This window comes from Haliotis asinina, chromosome 4, assembly GCF_037392515.1.
Source record: "Haliotis asinina isolate JCU_RB_2024 chromosome 4, JCU_Hal_asi_v2, whole genome shotgun sequence".
NCBI classification, from domain to species: Eukaryota; Metazoa; Mollusca; class Gastropoda; order Lepetellida; family Haliotidae; genus Haliotis; species Haliotis asinina.
In genome coordinates this window covers 10,003,962-10,031,405 of record NC_090283.1, presented here as the reverse complement: position 1 = coordinate 10,031,405, position 27,444 = coordinate 10,003,962, and the positions used below count along the sequence as shown (strand labels likewise).

At 37.7% G+C, this 27,444-nt stretch overlaps 1 protein-coding gene across 2 annotated transcripts in view; it reads right to left on the bottom strand.

Moving 5' to 3' along the window:
* The window catches only part of LOC137281255 (serine/threonine-protein kinase PAK 3-like), a 34,369-nt gene extending 8,674 nt beyond the window's left edge, over nt 1-25,695 (bottom strand). The window contains exons 1-8 of one of the 2 annotated variants that reach the window (XM_067812400.1): nt 25,556-25,695; nt 13,692-13,792; nt 8,812-8,888; nt 3,079-3,188; nt 2,500-2,656; nt 1,898-1,959; nt 1,312-1,422; nt 479-651 (exon numbers count right to left, since the gene is read on the bottom strand). In XM_067812400.1, the coding sequence (XP_067668501.1) occupies nt 479-651; nt 1,312-1,422; nt 1,898-1,959; nt 2,500-2,656; nt 3,079-3,188; nt 8,812-8,888; nt 13,692-13,747 (746 nt within the window). In that variant the 5' untranslated portion in view covers nt 13,748-13,792; nt 25,556-25,695. The remainder of the gene's footprint in view (nt 1-478; nt 652-1,311; nt 1,423-1,897; nt 1,960-2,499; nt 2,657-3,078; nt 3,189-8,811; nt 8,889-13,691; nt 13,793-25,555) is intronic. The other variant, XM_067812401.1, reaches the window with a different exon arrangement.
* Nucleotides 25,696-27,444: the final 1,749 nt, after the last annotated feature.

Here is a 27,444-nt window from a genome sequence, read left to right as displayed (position 1 = left end):
TAGGCCATAAATGCCCTCTTCACTTAATGATATAAACAAGACAGAGGAGGCGCAAAGACTCTGTTCAATCTGTCACCTTAGATTTGATTTTCAATGACCACTGTCACTATTTCGAATCAATATTTCAATACCTATCGAGCCAGAATATAATTTTGACTCCAACTCGAGCAGTTTGGAGTGCTGAAATAAGGCCAACATGACTGGTTGATTTGGGGTAATTATCCAGTGAGAATTGTTGTTAGTAAACATCACCAAGTTAATGATGGATTTCACAAGAACAAAGCCTACTCTGATGGGTTAACTTGAATGAAGGATCAAACTGAAGAAGACTGAATCGAGGGTCCAATATCGAAAGTCAATATCAAATCAAAGTCTGGGTGAATTGCTGCAACCGTGGTAGGAGATGCCTACAAATGTTTTGACGACACATGTGGAGCAGACGCGTGAAGGAGACATCTGGTTCTATATTGTCACCTACCCTTGGCCAATCTTCTCCATCTTGGTGTACTTCCTATTGGGATCTCCTAGTGAAACAATTGTACGTAGTTTCTCCATGATTTCTTCATCTGTCATCTTCTTCTTTTTTGGTTTTTCAGTTTTGTTGTCAGAGTTCTTTTCACTTGGATGTTCATCTTCTACTGGTTTTGTGTACTGAAATGCAGACATGTCATAATAGTTACATTCAAACATATTCACACATTGTGTAGATTTTCAATATGTCTTCTCTGAGTTATCTTACTCATTCCCAAAAGTTGAAGGCATGAAATAGGGATGTCATTTTATACTTTAATGATGTGCAGATGCTTACATATCAGTTCTGCACTAAAACATTTTTATCAATATCATATTCACACAAATTTGTGAACATAAATGCTTATTTATTAATTTGTTTCCATGGAAATGTTTTTATGTATGAAGACTAATATGAATGTGAGACATTTCAAGTAAAGCTTTATAGCGTACCTAATGAAAATCAATAGGCCAAAAGCTTGAAATAATAATAAATAATTTTTTTTTAAATATCTGAATTCCCTCACTTAGTAGTCATGTTATGTCAGTATCATGGAACTGTTTTCAGGGCTACCTAGTTTTTCTAATACATTAAAAGTATAACTTCTGTGCATGCCCTTCAGATGTTTGAATGATGAACATGGGAGATAATTCTATGGATAGACAACTTTTTCCTTACAAAGAATGCCTTGTTTTAGTGTATGAGACTCACAAGCGAACTGGTTGTGTCAAGGACCTAGGTAATAACATTAACAGAGCATAGATACAACACACTGGGTGACGGATCAGTGCAAGACTCACTATTGACTTGGTCTTGTCAGGTCGGGCAGCTATTGGCGGAGGGGGCTCTTCCTCTTCCTCTTCACTAGGGGTGGGGGTTGCCGAATTCTGCTCCTTCGACTGAAATGTATCCTACAAGAACTCAGTCAACAGTCCTCAAGAGAAACACATTGATGCCACTAATCTGCCGCTTTTACAAAATAAAACAGACACAATACATGTCTGGAGATATATGAAAAAGGTCCTGGAAATTCATTTCCACTGGTCTAAAATGAAATATTATGTCAACTAAACAATTTCACTTTCAACTTTTAAATGATTAATTTTGAAAGCATTATATAAAATCTTCCAAACAAAAACAATGGTTGTATTCCTGTACTTGTACAAGACTGTTGGAGATATATGAGCTTAGTCTATGTGTCTAACTGGACAACCTATTACGAACACTCAAAATTATAAGTAGGAATCACCCAGGTATCTCCTGAGTGGACTATGCCAGGACTGATCAAGTTTACTATTTCAATAGGAAAGAATCAGTGATCATTAACAACTTCAGTTCCTGTATTAAGATTCATGATACCTAAAAAAAACAAACATTAATACATACCTGTGTGAGTACTACTGGAGACGAGAGTTTGTCAGACAGGTTGGATTTTGTGGAAGCACTACCTGAAACAAAATTTAGACAACTGTAATCTGTACTTGGTGACACATTAACCAGAACAAAAAGTATGAATTTTGAATATAAACTACCATAACAAGATCCTAGTACAATGAGAAATCTGAGAAATATTATTTGAGCTGACATAACATACGAGTACGACTGCCATAGGGATGTTGCCTCAGATAAATGCTCTGCTTGTACCTGACCTAATCACTACATCATATATATGTGAAGGTCCCTACACAGAGTAATTCCAGTTGTCTCAGGCTCAAAAGTCTGTCTTTAGGCAATACAAAAAACATATGAAAGTATATAAACCGGAGTTAGTCTAAATCAGATATACTCTTTCCAAAAAGATGAAATGAAACAAATATTTTCCACACCTGGTGAGCTTTACAGTTATTTACTGCAGTAACAAACAAAATCAGTCAAGGTTCAGAGAATGAAAATCAGACTTTCTGCAGATGGTTCTCAGGATAGGAGACACTGGGTGGAGTTTTTCATTTTCAATATGAGATTTATTTTTAATGTGCTGACAGACTCACTTGCAGGTTTTAGGTTGAGCATGTATTTCGACTCCTTCACATCTTTGGATGTCTCATAGTAGTTGAGCACATCCAGCACAGCCTGCGGGTTCCGCTTCTGCTCCATCTTGGAAATGTTGGAGTTCTGGAGCAGACGAGCCCATGACTCCGGCATTCCCTGAAACATCAGCAGCAGCGGCAATGTATGGGGTAACTCGTTGAGGAATATATCTAGTGCATCCCAGTTGAACAGGTTAGAAGCTCCAGTGATGGTTGCATTGGTAGGCCTTTGAGCTGTTGTTACAAGTTTACTATTTGTACCAACAGACAATGACAATTTCAGTCTAAGAAAAGCCAAATGGCGCAGGGTGGGGTTTGATTTTGAACAGAATATTTTGTGAACATTTCTTTTTATTAAAACTGATTTGGGGTATTTTTGTCCAATATCTTGAGATAGATGTTATTTTAGAAAGCAAGTGAAAATCCATTGCCAATCAAGTCCAAGTCTTTGGATAGGTTCAACTAGGGGAAGGTCAAGGACGCTGTTGATGGTAGTACTGAATGGCTACATCCTATCCATGTTGATCTGATGTCACTTACTGTGAACTCTCCAGTGTGAGGGTCAAACCCCACATGAACTGTGTGCTCAAAATTGGAAGGGGCTGATATGACTGGCTTTTCATTTTCTTTCTGCTTGGCAATTTTGTTCCCTGAAACAAAAATATGTATGATGTATTGCTGAATTGTAAAAAATGAGTCACTAAGTTTGGTCACACATTAAAACTGACACACTGCCTTCGATGCAGCAAGATGATGACATATCCCCCCCAGCCCCCAATTGTTTGAAAGGACAAATCATCTGACAGTTACTTGATGTTTTTTGAGACTAAGTTTAAATTGTTTGCATGGAATTCATGAAAAATATAAATGCCATATATCTGTAATCAGCAAAAGTCACCATTTCAAGATCTGTCTCATATATCTGCCAAGATCTGTTGAAAGATATGAAATGGTTTTCGAGTTGTGCTCTGGAAACAAAGCCCATCCATCCATTTTGAAACTAAGTCCAAAATGTGTCCATGGAAACTGAAAAAATAATAAATCACAAAATCCTATAGAGAGCAAGTTTTACGGACATTGTGTATTAAGAAGTTTTTGAGTTCTGTTCCGGAAATGAAACACACCTGTCACTTTTCAGACTAAGTCCGAAACGTTTCCATGGAAACTGAGAAAATAATACATCACAAGATCCTGTACATAGCAAAAGGCACCACTTTAGGTTCTGACTGATATATCTACCAAGTTTTGCAGAATATTGAACGGTTTTTGAGTTCTGCTCCGGAAACGAAGCCCACCCCACCATAAGACTAACACCAAAATGTTCCATGGAAAAACAAAAAAAAATATAAATGCCAAAAATCTGTAAATAACAAAAGGCACAACCATAGGCTGAGATTACTATATCTATCAAGTTTGGTCTAAAACTATTGAATGGTTTCTGAGTATTGCTTCGGAAATAAAATGATTACGGATGGACGGGGGATGGACGGACAGACGAGGAATCGACTATATCCCCCGGCATGTAATGCCGGGGGATATGATAATATCACACAATGACTTATGTTGCTGTACATGCCAATGTCTGAAACAATATATATATTGTACTCTTTGGTTTCACCGTGTAAGAATAACCCTACCCACTGTGTACTGTTTACTACCCTGGGTGTTAACTCACATAAAAGGTAATACGGCACAATGACATTTGTAAGCCTGTGACTTATGATCACCTTTGAGGTAAAATATCTTGGTGGAATGGGATGAAAATGCACTCCTCAGTGATTATTTATAGGATATTAAACGAGCTTCCCCTTTAATATGAAGTTTATGTCCCGAGTAAAATAATTTTGGATTGTCGAGAGCTTTAGGTTGTGACAAACCAAAATTATTTCACTCGGGACATAAACTTCATATGAAAGGGGAACAAATTTTGTATCCTACTTATTATTTAAAAAATGAAAATATTGTTGAAATAAAGCAATATTTAGCTTTCCTATACAGAACAATGTAAGGCGGATTAATATATCATATTGGTGATTGGAATGTCAACCGCTTCACTCCAGGAAAATGTTTGTTGTGTAGAGGCAATGTATTTCCTATACGGCACCTAATCACAAGACAATAAACAAATTAAGACAGAATCAAGTTGTAATCAATATTTAATTATTTTCAGTTGCTAATAATGTCAAAGTTCACGTATTAGCCAATCAAATCACTCGAAGGTGTTATGACACATATGTGTCATAACACTTTGTTATTTAACACCTTTACGAAGTACCACGTGGGTAATAATAAAGTCTAACATCTAGTCTCTGAAATGAACATGTTTTACTGAAAAATGTTCATAGTTAAAAAATAATAATATAATGAAAAGGAGCCCTGAGACTTTCTTCATTTCCTGAGGGTAAGGGAATCTATACTTGCCACATTATCTAGACTTCCGGGTCCCGATCCACAAAGCATTTGTACCAACATTCACAGAGATCCAGATAAGCAGTGTATTCCAGCCGCATAAAATACAGTAGGTACAGTACCCACATGAGCTAAATCTTACCTGGAGCTCTTATTCATAAGCCTATGATACACTATAAAGCCTATGATACACTAAGATACAGCTTGTAAAGTTGCGTACACTTTGTGGATGGGGACCCAGGGGTATCACAGTATGTGTATGTATCGTATCATGGCTGTCGCGTCATTCCACACCTATTTGGTCAGCATATCAGTAATGACTGTTTTGTAGGACATCTTCTTCAGAGAGCTGTTATTATTCACATACAGTCAAGTATCGTTTATCTGACAATCTGCTTTATCCGATGCCTTTGTTGGTAACAAACCGAATAAAGGCTATTTAGTCTCATTTGATAATCCAACATCCTTGTTAATCTGATAGTTTGCTGTGCAACAGATGATGCTGGATTAGTGAGACCTGACTGTCTACCATAGCAACCAGGGAATAATCTAGCCGAAACGTATACTGACTGCTTCACTGTAAATACAGTCACACATCTAATTTTGATGTGTCAGGCTTATGGTTGTTTTCAAGTAAAAGCTTTGTCTTATTAATTAATCAGTTATTGTTTCAAACATCAGATTCCACAAATCAAATCTCTTTTAGTCCAGTGCTAAAGAGGCCACAGGGTCATCGTACAAAGTCAGCTTGCAACAATGGCATACAATCATGATGTTTGCTGACATCTAGTTTGTGACTATAGGTTTGTTGTATCGGATTATTTATACAATCTTGGTAGGTCCCTTCAACTTCATCACAACAGTATTTCTTGATAATCTATAATGGTAATATATTGGGTGGTCTATTGGCAGAATATTACATTATAAAGTTTTTGGCACTAGTTCGGGAGTTAACATTTTAGTCACATTGGCCATATTTCAGCCATGTCGTGACAATGCGAGCTGCATAGCATAAGAATATACTTAGATGACATATATGTCATATATAATGACATATACATACTTTAGACATCATATGAAAGATCTTAACAGACGAAGATACAATACTCCAAGCTAATCATGGATTGCTCTGAGTGGCATTTCAATGCTGGTGTCATGAACAGGAACAGTTTCTTATGGATACACAGCTTCTTTACTGCAATGGATGCGACAGTTTCCCATTATCAAGCAATTATTACTGGTAGGCATCTATACTGAATTGTCACATCTATAGCAATGAAAAACTTGCCTATTCATAAAAAGTTGTTCTTGCTAATCAAGAAAGACTACACAACAGGTCATGTTTTGGCTGTTGCAAGGGTTATATACCCTCCCTGTGTGGCGATACATCTGTATGACAAATACCACGACTGTAAAGACAAATGAGTGTCTAACTAACTGAACACTGTAACAGGATATAACCTGACTTCACCCTTGTGTCATGGAGCTCTGGCAATGGTCACACACACTTCCTTCATCACGTGTTTGTTTACATGTAACCTAAAACATCATATCAACTATACCTTACATAAATGTCAACCATTATGTGCAAATACGAACAAAAATGGACCAGAATCACTTACCATTAATTATATACATTACCAAAGACTTTTGTAACCGTAATCATCCAATCTAGATAATAAAGTTACTTCATGGTATCGTATTTAATTGCCACTTCCCAATTACCAGGAAATAAACATATATCATCACATATTTTCAACAATGGAACATTTGGCTACAACAATACATTTCTTGTACAGTAGGAATGAAAAAATGGTCAAGCATAATGAACATAACATCTTCACCAAAAGTCTTCACGGAATATCTGATCCTAGATTCTGAGTGTACAACCTTACCACTTCTACGTTTCAGGGTAGCTGTGAACTGCCTCATGTTTCCTAACATAATGGCTGACTATCACAACTGGGTGGTCATATGGAGTGTCGGTGTCTGGTGGTCATGGTGACTAGGGTTCCATGTGACTGCTGCAACTCCATCCCTGACCTGTGCCACACTAACAGTGGGCTCAGATTACTCCCAGTTACATACCGTACTTACTCTCATATGTGCACCTGTGACAAAGAGCTTGTAATTACACCTTACATACAGTACTTACCCTAATACACATCCTTCTACCGACAATTGTCTCCTTTTATACAGTTTGTAACCTAAAATACATCCTTCTTGTGACAGATATTTTACCCACTTACATGCCGTAGCTACTCTAATATATAAACTTGTAACTGTGAGCTGGTTATTACCACACAGGCTCACTACTTACCCAATCTGCAACCCTCTTGTGACAGTTTTTTTTCCCTTCTTACAAACACTCTTCTTGTAACAGTTGTTTTATACACCTAAATCAGGGATGGTAACAGGTGAAAGTGATTTCAGCTGAAAATCAGCTGTGGGTCTGGAGGCTGCAGGCCCTCATCAAGGTCCAGGATTGATTCATTTGCATTTAAATCTGCAGAAAATTGCCATCCCCGTTAAATACAGTACATACCCAATATATACCCTCTATTTCCTCTAATATACATGTCTTGTGACAGTGAACTGGTTAGTCCTACTTGTATACAGTATTTCCTCTAATATACATCCGTGTTGTATCAGTGGGCCCGTGGTGTGGCAGTGGGCTGGTTAGTTCTATTTGTATACAGTACTTCCTCCAATATACACCTGTGCTGTGACAGCGAACTGGTTAGTCCTACTTGTATACAGTATTTCCTCTAATATACATCCGTGTTGTATCAGTGGGCCCATGGTGTGGCAGTGGGCTGGTTAGTTCTACTTGTATACAGTATTTCCTCCAATATACACCTGTGCTGTGACAGCGAACTGGTTAGTCCTACTTGTATACAGTATTTCCTCTAATATACATCCGTGTTGTATCAGTGGGCCCATGGTGTGGCAGTGGGCTGGTTAGTTCTACTTGTATACAGTATTTCCTCCAATATACACCTGTGCTGTGACAGCGAACTGGTTAGTCCTAATTGTATACAGTATTTCCTCTAATATACATCCGTGTTGTATCAGTGGGCCCGTGGTGTGGCAGTGGGCTGGTCAGTTCTACTTGTATACAGTGTTTCCTCTGACACATACATCTCTTCTTCCATGGGAGTTTTACATCCTGCATAGAGATGTATATTTGACTCTGGTCTAGGAAGGAAGTAGCAGCTTATTTAAGTGCCCTTGCTACTCCCATCACAGATGGCTGGTCGTTAATTAACACACTCCACACTGTGCCACTGCCACAGTGGTGGGACTTACACCATACAGTGATGCCATGACAAGTTTGAGATACTGGAACACCATGCCTAAAGACACCATGCCACCCATGGACTCATCCATACACCTACCCTGGATAGACCATGATACCAGGTAGATATATTTACATTTTAATGTGTGTGATTGTGTGTTAGACACACACTGTGGCATATGTAACATGACCTATCTGGAACATGGCAACAGCTTTTGTCTTCAGTGGCTTACTATTGACTCAAGCTGTGTAAAGAGGTGCCAGGGGTCTAACTATTGATTCTAGCTGTGTAAGGTGTTAGGGGCTTACTATTGACTCAAGCTGTGTAAAGAGGTGCCAGGGGTCTAACTATTGATTCTATCTGTGTTAGGTGTTAGGGGCCTAACTATAATCTCCAGTTGAGAAAGAAGGTGTTAGTGGCCTTACTATTGATTCTACCTGAGAAAGAAGGTGACAGTGGCCTTACTGTTATCTCACACTGCGTAAGAATGTGTTAATTCAATCTTTAACTGTGGAAGGTGTTAGGGACTTTACTCCATCTGTGTAAGGCTGTGTCAGGGACTTACCTTTAGGTGTCTTCATCTTTCTCCTCTCCTCTGGCTCCTTAGGGAGCGGCTTGTACTCCTGCGGCATGGAGGACTCTCTGAAACACAGGAATGTGTGTGTGAATAATGAGAACCATCCCACAATAGGAGTACATTGCCTGCAACCCCCCCACCCTCTCCCCAAACCACCATATTTCTCCGGATCAACAAAATAGCTTTTGTCACTTCTAATGACAAACACTGCAAGGTATACCAGTGTTAAGATTTGAGTGAAATTTTGAGTGGGTCCAAATTGATCAAAATAATGTTTCTGGACCCCCTCCAATATCAAGTAGATGGGCAGATGTAAATTAGAGGGGGTCCTCACTGAATTTGTTAAGTCAAAACACTCCAAAACCCTCTCTTGAGCCAACACTGGTATACATACTACTTTGGTAACTACTGGAAAAGCCATTGTAATCACCTTCCAGAAGAGTGCAAGTTACAAGTCAGAACTGTAATTAAATTGAGAGGTTGGTATGCTAGTAGGTAATTGGTGTGCATCCACACACATGACTAAGTGCAGTGTCTCACTGATTCTGTCAGGTCACACACCTCTGATGACTGGTTGAATAGTTCAGAACAAATGAAGATGTACAGTACACTCTGAACAGGTTGTATGTATGAAAACAGTACATAGATGGATCTAGGACATGTCCTAGATCCAAGACAGGAAGATAAAAGTTACACATATCCCACACTTGTAGAGGGTGTTTCCACTTTCACCAATGAACCTTAAAAAGTATCTGAACTTTGAAAATGTTGGATGATCTATTTACCTTCCAAAATTGTTATTGCCATTTGATCATGATGTCTTGAGTGGTGAAATCACAATAACCTGTAAAGCATCTCACACTTGATATCATCTGAGTAACATCTGTTGAGGAAAACAAAACACTACCCATGCTAACTGGGCACGCTGGACAAACTACACAGCCCTGTTTCACACAGATACATTATTCAGATAGACTACTCAGACTTTGAGATGACCAATCCTTCCTTTCCTTTGCTCAAACTAAGCAACAGTTCATGTCACAAAAGTGCTTTTTAACATATTTAAAGCTTCCAGGATGTTCCGTAACTGACCATCTGCTCTCCATGCTCGATCGATGACTGGATAAAAGCCGTCCACCCACAATTCAAGATCTGACCTTCATGGGGCAGTCCAACAGAGAATTTAATAAATGAATAACGTTACTCCAGGCAATAACGACCACACTTTGTAAACCTACCTCTTTTTGAAAGCCCTAAACAGCATAATTCAGTCTGGCAACAATGATTCAGATTGGGTGTAGAGCACCTAAATGAGTAGCCCTGGTGTTGGACACCTAAATGAAGTATCCAGGTGTCTCAAACCAAAATGAAGTACCAGCAGATCTTGTGTTGGACACGTAATGAAGTATCCCTGGTGTAGGACACCACAGTGAAGTATCCCTCATGTAGGACACGTCCATACAGAATGCTACTATTTTGCTAGTCCAGCAAGGCCAAGTATGGCTGATGCTGTCACCATCTGCTCCTTATGTGGGCAGGCAAGGAGCACAATTAGAGAAAATAACTCATCATTAACATAATTCCACATTCCTGACGGACACCACTACACTTGTAGTGGGAGTAAGTGGGCCATCGACAGCTAACCTGCTGGAAACATATCCGTTCACTTTGTTTAGGCCCATCATAATTATATTTCTATCAATTATTCAATAATTCAGACATTTGTCTAGGCCTAAAAACAATGCTTTTTCTTACAAATAATTTCCACTTTCCTTAAATATCTTCCACTCATGAAGATGCATTCATTGTGTTATGTTCCAACAACCTGTGAAGATACCGGTTAGAACTGGTCTTCACTAACCCACGTACTCGTATGCTGTAAGAAGTGACTTTTGGGATTGGCAGTCGGGCTTGCCGACTTCCCCGACAAGTCAATATATCCCAAATCAATGCTCATGCTGTTGATCACTGGTTTGTCTGATCTAGGTTTGATTATTTACAGACCGCCACCATATAGCTGGTATATTGCTGAATGCTGCGTTAACAACATACAAATCTTGAAGAGCTGGGGGTCAATACTGTGACAACTAACTCTCTGCCTATTTATGAAATCAGCTAATACATGTACTACAAACTGAGTGCTTTTTTAGACAAACATTTGTTCAAAATTTCCACTCTCTTTAAGGTCTTAAATTCAGGGCTCATTACTGTGATACAAAAGACTAAAGAAGTTTATGCTCCACAATAATTATTCCTATGACATTACTACTTGCCTAGACAACGTAGTATTCCAAGTATACTGGTATTCCAAGTACACTGGTATTCCAAGTACACCGGTATTCCAAGTACACCGGTATTCCAAGTACACTGGTATTCCAAGTACACCGGTATTCCAAGTACACTGGTATTACAAACCACACTGCAGTGTGGTGTCCAAATCTGTATGTATTACAATAGCATAGTATCAATGCAGCAGCAATTTTTAACTCAGTCACTCTTTTTCCGTCACTAATGGCCATATAGATGCAATAAGACAAAAACCCAAAAGAACATGTACCCCCTCCCAATTTACTGCCCAATTATGGTCAACCAATACATATTCATGCTTAAATGTGGCAAGTACACAAGCATAGATTCAAGCATCAAAACTATATATTCTTTATGAAACATTTTGCAAAATAGATAGTCTTCATTAGAACAAGATCAGCCTTACAAACACCAAGTATGTTATTTTCTGAATAGAGAATACAGACATACATTATCATAACTACATACGTCTTAAATGACATGCTATTTTGAGACCTACCGGCCATGTTTCTTTCTCATCAACACTTTAGCCTGCATCAGGTAGATCAGTGAGTACCAGTGTTCAGTCTACATTTGTCCATTCCTAACCTACTGCTGACGTGATAGGGTGGTGACTGTCTCCTGGAGCTGGCTGGAGCTACCCTCTCATTAACATGACATTACAGCCACCTGAGATCCATACCTTGTCATGGTTCAAAGCCATCAAAGTCATTGCAGAGTAGAGTATACGCACATCGATCTGGGATAATTAGTTTCATAAACATATAAGTCAGGTGTACTTGATCAGCCACGCCCTCAGTATGAGTGACTCACACTGACATTAGTGCACAGTGAGTGAGTGAGTTTTGCTTTATGTTACTCTGTCATGCTCTGACTTAGTTAAGATTCCAAACAAAAAGCCCTAAGCAGCAGTTTTGGAAAACAATGTTCACTGACATTTTTTAAGCATTTAAGATTTTGGTTTCCAAATTCAGCATTCTGACACTGCAGAGCACTGATGTCAATCATTCAAAGTTAAGAGTTAAAGCCCCATCCATTTTATTATTCCTTTATATTTTGATAATTTATTATCAGATTGCAAGAAACCTTCACAATGCTGTTATTGTTGTTATGAAATGAAATTTTTAATTCCCAGTTGGGAATATTTACTGTTAGATCTGGGGTAGGTCCTACATATCTGCCCCTTCATTAACATACTGGCCGCGACCAGTACGACTTTGACCCCATGATGATAAATGATCAATGGTTCTGTTGTAACTTTGCCTTACTTTATTTATAAATCTCAGTTGCATGATTACGTCTACATTACTGATTTATGAGGACACAAATCAGTGACTATTTCAATGCAGAAACCTGCATTTTTCACACCAAAAAATGTTAAAAACACGCAAAAAATACTTGGTGTGCATGTTTGGGACATATAGATATTGATCTACCTAATTTTAAAAGGTACCTTAAAACAGCAACAAACAAAAGCCAAGACATTTTGAAAATTTCATACGCAAAAGATCTTGACTATGTATTTATTATTTTATTTCTCTTCTGCACGTACTCCTACAAAACCTACAGTGAACACTGCAAATGTTTATGTTTGTAACAAGTCGTGCGGAGAGAGGCGTATTACTTCCAGTCACTTACTTCCCAATTAAAACACACCATGAAAGCTTTAACAGGCTGGAAGCTTTGTTGGTACCTGCATTGACTGAAACCTGTTACTAAAGGTAACCTGCACAAGTCATTTTTAACAGTGCAGGCTGTAAATAGCAAAATCTCACCTCATCTTCATGTTCAGGCAAAGAACTCAGCCGTGAATTAAAACAGGTATGCATTCTTTAATTATTTGTATTACTGTATTGTTACATATCATTGGTACAATGTGTTTCTTCTTGGTAAATACTAAACAGGATGAGTGTTCAAAGTGGGTGAATTAGTGAGTTCAGAGCGAGTTCAGAGTTAAGAGTGAGTGAGTTTAGTTTTATGCCGCACTCAGCAATATTCCAGCTATATGGCAGTGGTCTGTAAATAATCGAGTCGGGGCCAGATTATCCAATGATCAACAGCATGAGCAACGATCTGCGCAGTTGGGAACCGATGACATGTGCCAATCAAATCATCGGCCTGACCACCCGATCCCATTAGTCGCCTTATACGACAAGTGTAGTTGCTTTTTATGGCAAGCATGGGTTGGTGAAGGCCTATTCTACTCCGGACCTTCGTGGGTCAGGGCTGTGATGACAGTTAGTGCCCTGGGTCCTGCTGCACAAAGCGATGTTAGCGCTATGGTGACCGTAACTCCCATACCTTGGTAGTCTTAGCACTGAGGTTGTTTTGTACAACAGCACCCAGAGTCTCAGAGTCAAACACTTCATGCTTGCCTGACCAAACCTGTTTGTATCACTTCTGAAGACAATTGTGGTAACATACTACTATCTGTTCTTATTCAGCAGGGAAACATTTTGGTAGAATCAGGATTTGGATTTGTGGTAAATATGCAAGATGTTTCATTGATCTCCCTTTCTTCATGTCCTGAACTCTCTCCACGGTGCTGCCGTGAGTCTTACCTGGCACTCTCTAGTCTGACAGGTGGGGCTGGGGGCTTGTCTACATCCTCCGACATTGTTTCAGCTAGTTGTGGTGTGCCCTCTCTCCACTACGGTTTACACTGTAGAGACAAAATAAACGTTGGCACTTGGTGTTGTCAAGCTTTGACATGTTGTTTCTACTGTCTATTCATGGTCTACTACTAGTTCTAGGTGTTACCATGGTTACAACTTGAGACAAAATAAACACTGCCACTTGTCCATGATGTGCCCTTTCTACTAACCATGTATGGTCTAATAGGTGTTACCATGGTTACATTGTCGAGACAACATTAATATTGCTACTTGGTTTCGAGCCTTGATGTGCTGTTTCTACTGACTATTTATGGTCTACTATATGTTACCATGGTGACACTTAATAGACAAATTAACATCAAAACTTCATGTCTATGACACGATATACCCTTTCTATGGTCTACTCACTCTGTACTAGGGGCTATTATGGTTTTGATGTATAGAAAAAATAGACATTTTGTGTGAAGACTAGATGTGCCCTGAACATGTTCTATAGTTTACTTCGGCTCTCCTTTGGGTTACCATGGTAATGCCAGAAGACAAACTAGATACAAGGAACATCCTCTATGTAGAAAATAATCAATCTGACAAAACATCAAATAACAGAATAATCAGCATGAGGCAGGCCCTCCCTTTTTGCAGCAAATGGAGCAATAATTTAGATCATATTCAAACATCTTGATAGTATCATCATCGATCACTGTCATCGACTCAGGAACAAAGTTCCACAACTTGATATTACTTTACTTAGTAGTTAGTTGACATTAGAAACAATATTATGGCAGTGCCAATTTTCAGATAAATAATATAAAGTAATGAATTATTTAAGCCATTGTCTGCTGATGTATTTGAATCACTATAAACATGAAACTGGATGCTTTTCACATTTTTCATTACATAAACGTATGTATTTACTAGGGATGCCATGATACATCAATACTTTTCCGAAACAATGCAATTCTTGATACATTCATACTGTCAGTTAAAGTAAGTTCATGTATTGTTTACATTTTGCAACTGTATAATGTCTTTGTATGTTATTACTATGAGAGGTATAAATGATTATTTTTTATGCATAAAAGTAGGAAATTAGAACTTTTTAATCTCTGACTCATTCGAGACTTTAATGGCCCCTAAAATATTTATTTATGGTCCGATTTTCAAAAGGAAAAGTGATCTGAAATCAGTAGAATGCCAGCTATCAGACAATATTATTTGTATTCAGTTATCTGTAATATGAAAAAATCATGTGGTATAGCTTCTCTGGGAATCAAACATGTTAATATTTTCATTGACAATTGAAATGATATGAAATATTGATGTTCAAAACGTAACTTAATTTGCACAATAATGCTGCGAAAATAGGTATTGTCATAATTACAGGATAGTGACATGGGTTCAAGATACGTATAGATTCACAAAACTCATGTATCTTGACATCCCTACTATTAATACTACATTCACCTGACCATTCTCTGATAGCTGCATAAATAAGCATAACGACTTGCAGAAATGGACACGTGGGATTGAGTATCAATCAGGCAATAATAATCTTCCTTTAGTGTTTTTGGTCAATTTGACAAACACACTCACACACACACTACTGTGTGAAGCTGAATACTTTGAGCTCTCCCGGTTATCAACACAGTGATTGATGACCAAATGAGGAATATGCAGGGATGGTGTCTTCACTATGGGACAGCCATAAGTATGACACACCTAGAGATGCCAATTTTAACTTTGCTATATTAGTATTTGGGCCAAAAACTAACGCAATAATTAAAATTTGGGGACCAAATTATTATAAACTTTCCTAAAGAATTTTCATATTTAATATGAAAAAATATTCTAATTTTTAATATTCTAAATATTTCTAATTAACATTGTACTGACCTAAATCAGTACATATAGCTTAATACTGAATATCATCAGTCTAAGTAAACTTAGTCTCAGTACTTTTCGTTACATTCCACTAACAAGTCTAACAAATCATAGTAGGAGGTCGCGTCAGGTAACCTTTGACACTGACAAATCAGAACACAGCTTACCAAATCGCGAAAGTGGACATTCGCACATACCTTCTGAACTGTTACCTCGGAAAGGTTTCTACCCGAATGATTCCAAATGCTGTTTTCCATACGATCACTACCGAGTAATGCATATGGAGCATGCTACAACACTGTCAGCAAACAGTGAGCAAACAGTCGCTGTAAATAGCGTCTTTATCAATATTCAAGGATGGCAGCTTGCGGAAATATTAGCTAATGGTAACCATGTCATAAAGAAGCCATGTCATCAGTGTCAGTGACTAGCCATTTTTTAAGTCCCACCAAAACCTAAACAATAGCCTTCATCTGATTGGTTAAATCCGTTTGGCCTTCTCACGCTTGATTGGATGGTCATTGGTTGCTCAAAGGTTACCTGATGGGACCTCCTACTGGGTTTTGTTAGACTCAGTAGTGGAGTGTAACGAAAAGTTCTGAGACTAAGTTTACTTAGACTTTTTTTTATTATAAGACTGTAGATTTTTACAGCAATCATACATATTTTGAGTTGTTTTTTTTCATGATGAATATGATAAAATCATATGGGATGGCACCTCTGCAAACCAAAGCAAACTGCCCCCCAACCCCTGAACATGTGCCATCTTGACTGTTGACGGAAAATCTAAACAGGCAATCAGATGTAACGATCTATTGTCTAATGTGATCATCATGAACAACAAATTAAGGACTCTTCCATCTTGCTGATGATTACACAACACGACAAATGACATATTGTCCTCCGAATCCTCCTAACAATACATGTGGTAGCCTAGTGGTAGCATAGTGCTGGCTTCATACCGAAGGTTGGGCCTTTTATCCCACATTGGTAGAATGCTTGAGTCCTGCCCATTGTGATGTTGAGGAAATATTGCTAAAAGCAAAAGTGACATCAAATCCAACTCACTCCCTCAAACAAATTAAAACTTTTCACCACTGTCCAAGGAACTGGCACCTTTAGCTAACACCTCCTTTCTTAGAATTTGTCAGTGACATCTTGCCTCCAACAACAATGACCCAGCTTCCTTGTGAGAGGGAATATTATAGTGGGTTCCCATCACTTGACATAGTGTACGTATCAATGACACATGACTAAAACATGCTGCATGAAATGGTTCTGTTCTTTTCATAGTTTTCAGCCTATAATTAGACTAATATCTTTCACTGGAATGTCAGACAGTGATAATTGTTTGTGATTGTTTCATGGTAATTGTCCTGTTGTTCTACGTCAGGGTCAGCTTGATTCCACTGTTGATACATACACACAGTTGCTCACTGAAATCTCAACATGTTTATTTCTGGATTATTTTAAATTATCTGGACCCACTTTGATTAAAACAGGACTTCACGATTATATAATAAATAGCCATTTCATAAATATTATACACACACACATACACGCACAGACCCACACATGTATTAAAGCATGGGACCAACCACTTTAAGACTGCAGAAGTATATACAATATAGCTAAGATATCTATGTTAACGTATGGGAAAAACCACTAATAGACTCATAGTCTGTGTAAGTCAATGTTTAGTGTGTGAAATCTGAGTTAAGCAAGCAAATGGTAAAGCTAAAGCAGCTGTGAGTAGATAAATGTGATGTTAATTCTGTGTCTATAATTTGCAGCAAATGGAACATTAATCAAGGTAAGACACACTAACTGCATGTCATAAGACTCTCCACAACCATTAAAGCACTGACATAGATGAAACAGGAATCTGGTCAATCCATCTTTTTGAACAACCATCAAGCTATTGGCCATCCATTCATCCATTACTGAAAGACGTGTGTTCTTGGAAAAAAGCACAATTTTCTTGTCTCAGATGTTCCAAATCAGTCATCTTTATTATTTAGCAGACGGCCTCCACCATTAATCAAGGCTGATAAATTCCCTTCCTGCATCCTTGTTAATGTTATTAGATGTCCTTCACAACAGCCAGTTGAACATTTCTTGTAAATATCTGACAGCAATGACTAAGCAAACACTAGATATTTTCAGTTTTCAGTGTTTATTTGGGAGTCCTGGCTACCATACGTGGATATTTCATTGAAGCAGAAAGAAGTACAATCAAACAAAGCAAATGTTGGATAACCACAAGAGTGAGTGATGAGAGAGAGAGAGAGAGAGAGAGAGAGAGAGAGAGAGAGAGAGAGAGAGAGAGAGAGAGAGAGAGAGAGAGAGAGAGAGAGAGAGAGAGAGAGAGAGAGAGAGAGAGAGAGAGAGAGAGAGAGAGAGAGAGAGAGAGAGAGAGAGAGAGAGAGAGAGAGAGAGAGTAGTTGGGAGGAACACCCCAAGTAACAAGTGTATACCTAGGACTTGAACCTCAGATGAGACACACTGGCACAAGAAAGGGACACAACTCTTCCGGGTGTGCTGCCACAGCACAAGATGGTTTGTGTCCCTTCATAGCAATAAAAGGATCCTCTAGACTTCATATGTTTCTTTATGCTATATGACTCCTTGAAACTATCCTTGCCAGAGACCTGATTCCTCTGAACTTACCCACAACTGTGAGGTTGTGTACAATCTCCTTGTCAGACAAAACCCAAAATACTTTCCTGACAACTATCTCATACTCCTTCGTTTAAAGTCCTTTGATCCGTTGCTACAGCTACAAGAGGATGAAGAGGTTAGCAACACTCTCAGTGCATCCTCTCCAGTGATGAAACTACCTAAAAAGAAACTCATCTGACCCCCAAACACTTGAGTTTCACCCTAACATCCATCCTAAGTCTCTGATTTGTGTGAAGTGTTAGAATCAATTACAACATTATGAGGTCTCTTGTCTGCTGACTCAGCATAGGAAAATGTAATAGGTTTATCATTGATTTCTACCAAACAGTCCCTGAAACCCAGTGCCAGGGGGCACCTGCACCAGCATGTTCTGTGTACAAAGGCTTGAGAATGTCAAGGAGAGTAATAAGTCAAGACTATCCTTGCCTGTAAGCAGGCGCAGAGCAATGGGCAGTGTGCAGACTTGCAATCAATACCGGGACACTGTTGTCTGGACAAGGCAGACAATTACTGCACGGAGAGTTGATGCTTGTTATGGGCTATTTCTTCCAGCTTTATCACTATGATCTTTTTGCTGGTTTAAGAGTCTGGAATTAATGCAGCCAAGGCAGAAAAACCCATGATACCATCGTCAGATCTCATGCATAAAAGTGATGGCTGATAATGTGAGTGGTGCTTCACATTGCACTTAGCATTATTCCAGTTATATGACTTAAGTCTTGATAAACCTACGGTGGACCAGGCAATTCTGTGATTGTTTGTTTGCTGTTAAATGCAGCACTGAGCAATAATCCAGCCATATGACCCAGGTCTGTAAACAATCAGGTATGGACCAGATAATCCAGTAATTGACACTGTGAGCACTGAGGTATACAATTGGGATAACAGGCATTAGTTCCCCACTAATGTGGGGAAATTTCCTAAAAACATGTTTTTGAGCTACCCTTCTGTTTGTCCAAATACATGTTTTCCCCATGAAAACACAGTAACAACAAACAGAAAAATTACAAATCATCAAAAGGTACCACATGATTGGTCTGTATAGCAAGTTTCGTCCAGAAATATTCCACCATTTTGGAGTTTGATGCCAGAAACAATTTTCACCCTAGCCGAGTTAATCACATGAAAAACATCCCAATCATAGAAAAAAAAAGGATGTTTTAATGAAAACAAACGACAAAAAGTATCTCGAATAAAATAGAAATCCTAAATCATCCACAGGCATCTCGTTCACCACTTCAACGATCTGTACAGGAAGATGCAACAAGAAATGTTTAATGGTTTAGGAGTTTTGATCATTAAAAACAGGAGTCAGTTAACCAGACCAGTCCAGTTCAGACCAGACTAGACTCTAAATATATATACTTTTGATAATAAAACATAAACCCAATCAAATTGAAAAGGAGTCCCCAGTGAAATTGGAAATTCAGGACACGGGGAAATCTAGATTGCTTTATTTAGAGCTTTAGCATTGCAGGGAGAGCTAGGCAGTAGAGAAAATAATGTAGTTCAGGGACTCTGAGACAGATCAACTCTGAGACAGACAGACATGCTGATTACTGCACTTTCATAAAAAGTATCAATTTCAAAATTTGCAAACTGAAGTTGCTGACTGACTACTTAGGAATAACTGGTGTGGAGCACTCTGCATGACAACATGGACTAGTGTTTCTTGTAAAGTGTTGCAAGAGTTAAAACGTGTGTGGATTATCACCTAAGTAAGAATGCATTTAAAGAAGTGACCATTTTTCAAAAACAAGGTTTGTATGTTTTGTGAAGTTCTTGCAACATAATCCAAGATAATCTCCTTGTAAAGGTTGACCACCAACTGACAAAACTACTCCATGAGTTTCACCTTCCCACACAATGTATAAGTAGAAAATATCAACACCTTCAGGTTCAGTTTGATTTTAAGGAAATGAAACCTAATTATTTGCACCTGGTGCAATCTTGACTAAGTACCCTCTTGCACCAGACAAAAACAGGTTGCACATGTCACTCAATATACAATTATGCTTAAAGGGTTGATAATTTATAACATTATCACAACAAAATTATTACGGGTCTGGTAAGATCAATTTAATTTATTTCATTAACTTTCATGACCTGAATAACAACAGTTATTCAATCACTGTCTGTCTATGTAGTCGATGGAGCCAATGTTCCAAGACAGTTCCCCATCATTCTGTTTCTTAACTGAAGTGTGAGTTCTTTGAATAGTTAAATATTCACATGCACTGAGTGAAACCTGGTGTTAGTATGACAGTGTGTGAAGTATTTGTTGGTCCTCTGGTCTATGGCTAGTAAAAAATCATCAGGACCACTAAACTACTAAATGACAATTTTACAGAGGTGCTGGTGGCCAGTGAAATTTGTACTGATGGTAAGTAAATGTTATTTTGGACCACTGAAGCAGAGACAGGACCACTAATTATTGTCCACTCACTAGTCCTGTGGTCTAGTTGGAAATTTTCAAAGGTTTCTTCCTCTATATGAGGATTATTTGCAGTTACAGATTGCAACACAAGTTCCTAATACATAAAACAAGACCTAACTTACAAAGTAGGTTATCTATGGAGCAATCCATCCAGACAGAAATCACATTTACATGACAACTGATTCCAGGCCATTTGACTGAGCAATATTGATTATTTTTAAAAAAATATAATTAGCTTGCTCACTTCACTTGTGAACAACATTTTCCAGTAGTGAATAATAAATGTGCAGGTAGGGCATGTGATAGAGAAATCCACATAAAGATGTCCTCATTTCAAGTCATTTACAGGTTTCGTGAAAAAAACATCACATGTTGACATATTTATTTACAAGAAACAGATAGATATATTTGCAAAAAATTATAATTCAGCACATTATCACATCCATGCATATTTTATGTTCATGGTGAACCTGAAAGGGAGGTTAATTCTTAATTTTGTAATAAACCTGATGGAAAAAAGGACAATATGACATTTGACAGTTTGCTGCCCTCCCAGAAATAAAAATATGTACAAAAACATATTGAAAGATAAAAATTTTGTGGAAACAAACCAATTCATCCTTTGACTGTGAATAAAGAGTATTATTAGGAATGTAGCAAATTAATCTATCACATTTATCTACATATTAGTCCCTTCACCACTAGACTATAATCACTAGAGGAGTCAGACTTCCAGGGTAGCTAATCCTAATTGTTGGCTGATTACCTGAGCCATGCTGTACAAAAGCGCTCTGTAATGCATAACTGTTCAATTTGTAACACTAATTTTGGATAATTAGTAGCAATAAAAATTATTTCATGTTACAGAGGACTGCGACTATAGCTAAATGCAGACATAATGAGCTATGATCAGTTTTCAGGAATACATAATTACATTCATAATCTGACCACAACCATCATGGTAAAATTGACGTAATCTGTACACACAAAAGAGAGTGGACACAAACAGGGGAGTCCTACACAATTTATAACTGAGAAACCATGACTACATTTCTTAAATTAATGACCACTTGTCTTGGCTCTGGTGGTTTAGTCATAAGCAACACACTGTCCACTTGATACCAGTAAATCATCGGGACTGGATCAACAGAGTTGGAAATTCCTTTCTATTATAGCCATAGAGCAGAGTTAAACCATATTTATTCTGTAAACATAACCTGTTCACAGAAACTTCACAACAAAACCTTGTGAAGAAATTTGTTAAATAAACCTGTAAAATTCTTTTCACACAAAAATTCTTGTTTAATGTTACACATATGCATATGACTAGAGCCGTGTATTGATAAAAAAACTGCAGTATACTGTGATCTTGATACCTGTATATCCACACGCACTGTGGCATATTAGGAGCCAAAGTGCCTGACGGTGAATGATATCCATTGTACATAAAGAGCCTATTTTCTACATACTCAAGACATGAAAACAAACTTTGTGGTTGTATAACAAATATTTCAAATTTAGATTTGATTTTGAGGGAATGTATTTTCTGTTTTATAAAATGTACTGTACATGATTTATGTTGTCTTGTCAATCAGACAACTGAAAATGTCAGAGTGCATGAAGGTCTGTGTATGGACTTAAACCATAAAGATCACATAACTTCATATGTATCCTATTACCTACTATAACAGAGCCCCATGAAGGTCCCAGGGTAGAGAAGGCCTTCAGCAACCCATGCTTGCCACAAAAGGCGACTATGCTCGTAAGAGGCGACTAACAGGAACGGGTGGTCAGGCCCGCTGACTTGGTGGACACCTGTCACTTTTTCCCAGTTGTGCAGATCGATTCTCACGTTGTTGATCACTGGATTGTCTGGTTCAGACTCGGTTATTTACAGGCTGCTGCCATATAGCTGGAATATTGCTGAGTGTGGCATATAACCAAACTCACTCACTATACCAGAAAAAATTGCAATATGTATGGTTTGCAAGGGGAATTGTGATACATTGATATATATACAAATATCCAATACTGTGCAATCCTACATGACACCTAAGCTAAAACAACCTACACCAAGGCACAAGTCCTGACCGACTTGGTCACCTCTAATAATGAGTGCAGGTTTATGTGACCCTGTTACAAGTGTGATCGTGTTTTGAGGCAGGAAAAGACAGACACAAAAGGAATTATGTAAGTATTGATTTTTCCTATCATTCACAAAATGGAACTCGTGATTCAGGCTTCATCCGAAAATAGATAATGGAAATCAAATAAAAAGGAAGCTGGCAGATATTTTACATAACTGTTGTTACAAACACATCTACATATATGATCTAGATGCTGGCATTCACTAAATTCAAAACATGAACTACTACTGAAGTGAATCCTGCAGTGTTTCCATCAAGTTCCTTTTCTAGGACAAAGATAATAATCCAACATGCCCTACATTTCCTAACTGTTTTAAAAATTAGGTATGGCAGAATGATATGGCAGAACATACCATTCACATGATCAAATGGTCATAAAATCATGGCAATGTCCTTTTTCCATTTGTCCCGATCAAAATCACTGTATCGATATACATAAAACCCCACTTAGATATCTCTACAAGTGCCCTGAGTCACATTTGAAATGAAATGTGTTGCCATCCAAGAATAACTACAGAAAATGTGTATTAATGTCAGTGAGTGCAAGCAGCTTGGTCAATACCTAGAACAGTGATTAATCTGTCATTTATCACAATAATGAGACAATTAGGGAGTAACCACCTGTAACATGTTATATGGGGCACTGAAGTAAAAACAGAGACTCTGAGAGAGTGAGTTTACTTTTAAGCCACTTTTAGCTATATTCCTGCAATTTCATGACAGGGACACCGAAAATGGGCAGCATGCATTGTACTCATGTGGGGAAGCTCGGGTCTTTGGTGAGAGGAACAAAGGCTTTAACCTCTAGGCTTTCCATACACCTTTGGCTGAAGGGAAACAACTGGCATTACAAGACGTATGATGGCATACAACCAGCCAAGATGCCCAGCCTCACCATGTGATCCAGCAGTCACTATTCAGATACAGACTGGTTGCTGGGGACTTAAATAACTCAGTGTCACATCTGTCACTGAAAGCGAGTGCTATATATCATGTTAACAGCTGAAGAGTTTGTTTAAGCTAATCTGGCAATCTGTATTGGCTCACTTAGTGATTAATAGTATGAGCACAGTATCTCGTAAATGCAGAGACATCACAGAACTCTACATGAACCTTTAGAACCTGCATTACTGCAACCCCAAACCGCAAAATGCACAATAATATATATCCCAGCTGGCACTGGTGCATGTGAATATTTTGCTGTTCAGTGACTGATGACAAGGACAGTGAGACAAATAATCTGTCATTACTGGATTTTGAAAGCGCTAGATAGGTTACTACTACCTAGAACAGTAAACCACCTTCACTCACAGAACTACAAGCACTAGCACCTGCTCACTGCTTTATCCAACCCATAGGTGACAAGAATAATACGAGGGACTCTTGATAACTATCATTGAGGTCATAACACACTGTAAACGTGGCTTTGTATTCACTATTCTCTTAGGAAATGTAAGTTATCAGTGCTAAAAGGTCATGATTAGGGAAAAATTCCACACTGTTGTTGACAGTGGACACCTATGACTATTAAAAACAAAACCCCATTTAGCACATTGTCCAGTTGGAGGGAACTTATTGGGGTAAATTGGGTTTGAAAAACAATATCATGTAATCTAGTGGATATTAGTCTTGGTCATGTTGATCATCGACAGTGACCTGCTGCAACTTAAACCACTATTTTTTTAATTCTACAAGCTGCAGTATACATGTAGCCATGAACACTGGTCCACCATCTGTACAATATATCTACCAAGTCTATATGTCAATGTTAGCAATGAAATTACACCATTACATGATTAAATAATTTGATCCTATTTTGAAGGCCCATTCATCATTCCATCAAAACAGCAAGTGAGTATTTAACATCTATTATACTGCCATTGACAAGAAAGCGAGTAATAAAGCGTGTCATAATTACAGTTGGTCTCAAGAGACTTGAAATGACTCTTATTTTCATAAATGTTTGGATGTGAGGTGTGGAGATGTATCATTCATCGGACCTTTTCACTGATGTCAATGTGAGATTTTGACTTTACACAATGCATGAATTAATCGTATATATTTCACTGAGATAATCTGTACAAGCGTGAAACATATCTTCACTTATTTCGTATCATGCCCATCCTTTGTGGGGCGACTGGTGACTCAAGCTTGGACAGCCACACTACTTTCCCAACTACTGACAATTGATGACTAATCCTCTGTTGGATTATCATACTCTCTCAAGCTACAATTCACCGTATGGATTTGAGAATACCGATACAGGATTTAGTAAATATACAACCAGAATTATCTCAATGCATGATCACAATGTCTGTATAAACTGCAACGTCTTTGAAGAACATTAAAGACAATTCAAAACGATGAAATTATTTTACTAAATAACATGTTTAGAGCTAAAAGGTCTTCTGTACATAAAAGACTGTTGACTCATAATATCGCAGTCGCATAAATTCTGTTTTAAATTCGGTGCAAGAATGTTACAAGGATTAAATCGGTGATGATAAATTATAAGTTGTGTTACGATCAATACGAAATATCAAGTCCACGAACTTCGTCTGTCATGCCGGTTTGTCATTAGTCAGTGGATCAAAAACTACAGTCAATACGATCTTACAAATAATATGAATCAGGTTGAGCATGCTATCCACAAAAGTACTTACGATAAGAACGGATAAATATGCAGATTACAACGGCAGTGAGACAGACATTCGTTCTAGGTGCAGCACGAAACTCCAGGAAGTCAACAAGATGGCTGCATCGATCTCGCTGAACTCTCGCAGGTGCGTGCGAGACTTGAAAGACAATATCATCTCTTCTCTCGGGGCTTGGGCAAAAGTGAATCAAAATGTGGCTCATCTAGAGCAACATTATCATTTGATGTTCACGGGATTGTATGAGTTATGTAATGTGTGGCAAAGTGAAGGAAAGAAATATATATCAATATATCAACATGAAATGAGAAAAAATTAATTATTAAATGAAACTGAACAATGCCACGATGACAAAACATGAGTTATAGGAGTCGTTTTCAAGATTTGGTTCCCATGAAATAACAAAATGAAATGATTGAAAAGTTATTTTTTCATTGTTTCAATAGCATCATATGCTATTGCTCTTCCTAAACATAACAGAACTCGGCCTTAATTGCAATTATTCAAAAAAAAATATGTTGTTTTTTCTCAAATCACCAAATTTACATTTCTTTCCCGTAACAACACTTTAGATGATGTAATGTTATGAAAATGATATTTCTAGCAATATTGTGTAACAGTCATGAAGATAAGCTTAGAATGTATGTATACCCACATAAATGTTTGACTTTGCATGGATTTCTTTGTTCAAATAGATTTGTATGTATACTTTCTAAAGATCAAACATAGAACTAAGTTTCCATTTTGGATTTTTCAGCAAAACCTCACCCCCAAAACATTTTATTATATTAATGGTTATGAAAACATTCATACTTCTTGACACAGTATTTTAAAATCAATATGATTTGTTAAAACCTTAAAATACATAAAATATTGTTGTTTTTGGGAAAGATACGCTTGTTACTGGAAAGACATAAATGTCGCTTAACAGTCTGTTTTTCACATTACATAAACATTCAAATATATTGAACCAAAAAGTGTGAGTTTACACAGGTTTACACCTAAGAATACATTGAGACATATGCATATTTTATACAAAGATCCTCTGTGAACTGCTGTTTTTCCTTACCGTAACATACACGTTCTTTACAGTAACAGAATTAATTAGACTGATATGATATTAGACAGAATAATATTTATGTAACGATTACTCCTACATGGGGTGAGATATTAGTAAAACCTTGAACATGATAATAACAGTGACAGATCTATTCTTTCCCGTAACAATTACCATTCTCTACTGTAACAGTCTGAGGAAAAAAATATCACTAATCATCTGTTTTACACATTGTATAAATATAATATATTGAACCAAAAGTGTAACAGGTTCATAGCTAACAATATATTAAGGTACAAGTTTTTATTACACATAGTTCCTATTTAAACGTCTGATTTTTCTTTCCTATAAAGCTAAAAATTGTATCTGGAAAGAAAAAAATCAGACGTCTAAATAGGAACGATGTATAATATAAACTTGTATCTTAATATATTGTTAGGTATGAACCTGTTACACTTTTGGTTCAATGTATTATATTTATACAATGTGAAAAACAGATGATAAGTGATAAGTTATAGGAAAGAAGTACATCAACACAAATTGCATTCTGAGAAAATTAATGCCCCCTCACAAAAATGTCCCTCCAAGTTTCAAATGTTTCATAGTTCAGACGCAACCATGGAAACAAGATTTTGCAATATTGTACATGTCACGGTGCAACAGTATTGTTACAGGAAAGATGCTTAATAAATATATGCTCCAAGTCCTAACATTTTAAGTCCTTTCCCCGCAGCTCTCAGTCAATAGAACATCTGGAACTTGTGTCATCGTGAGAACCCAGGGAGTGCCAAAGAGCATTCAGAAGTTTGGGTATCGTGGCATCAGGGATCATACATTATTT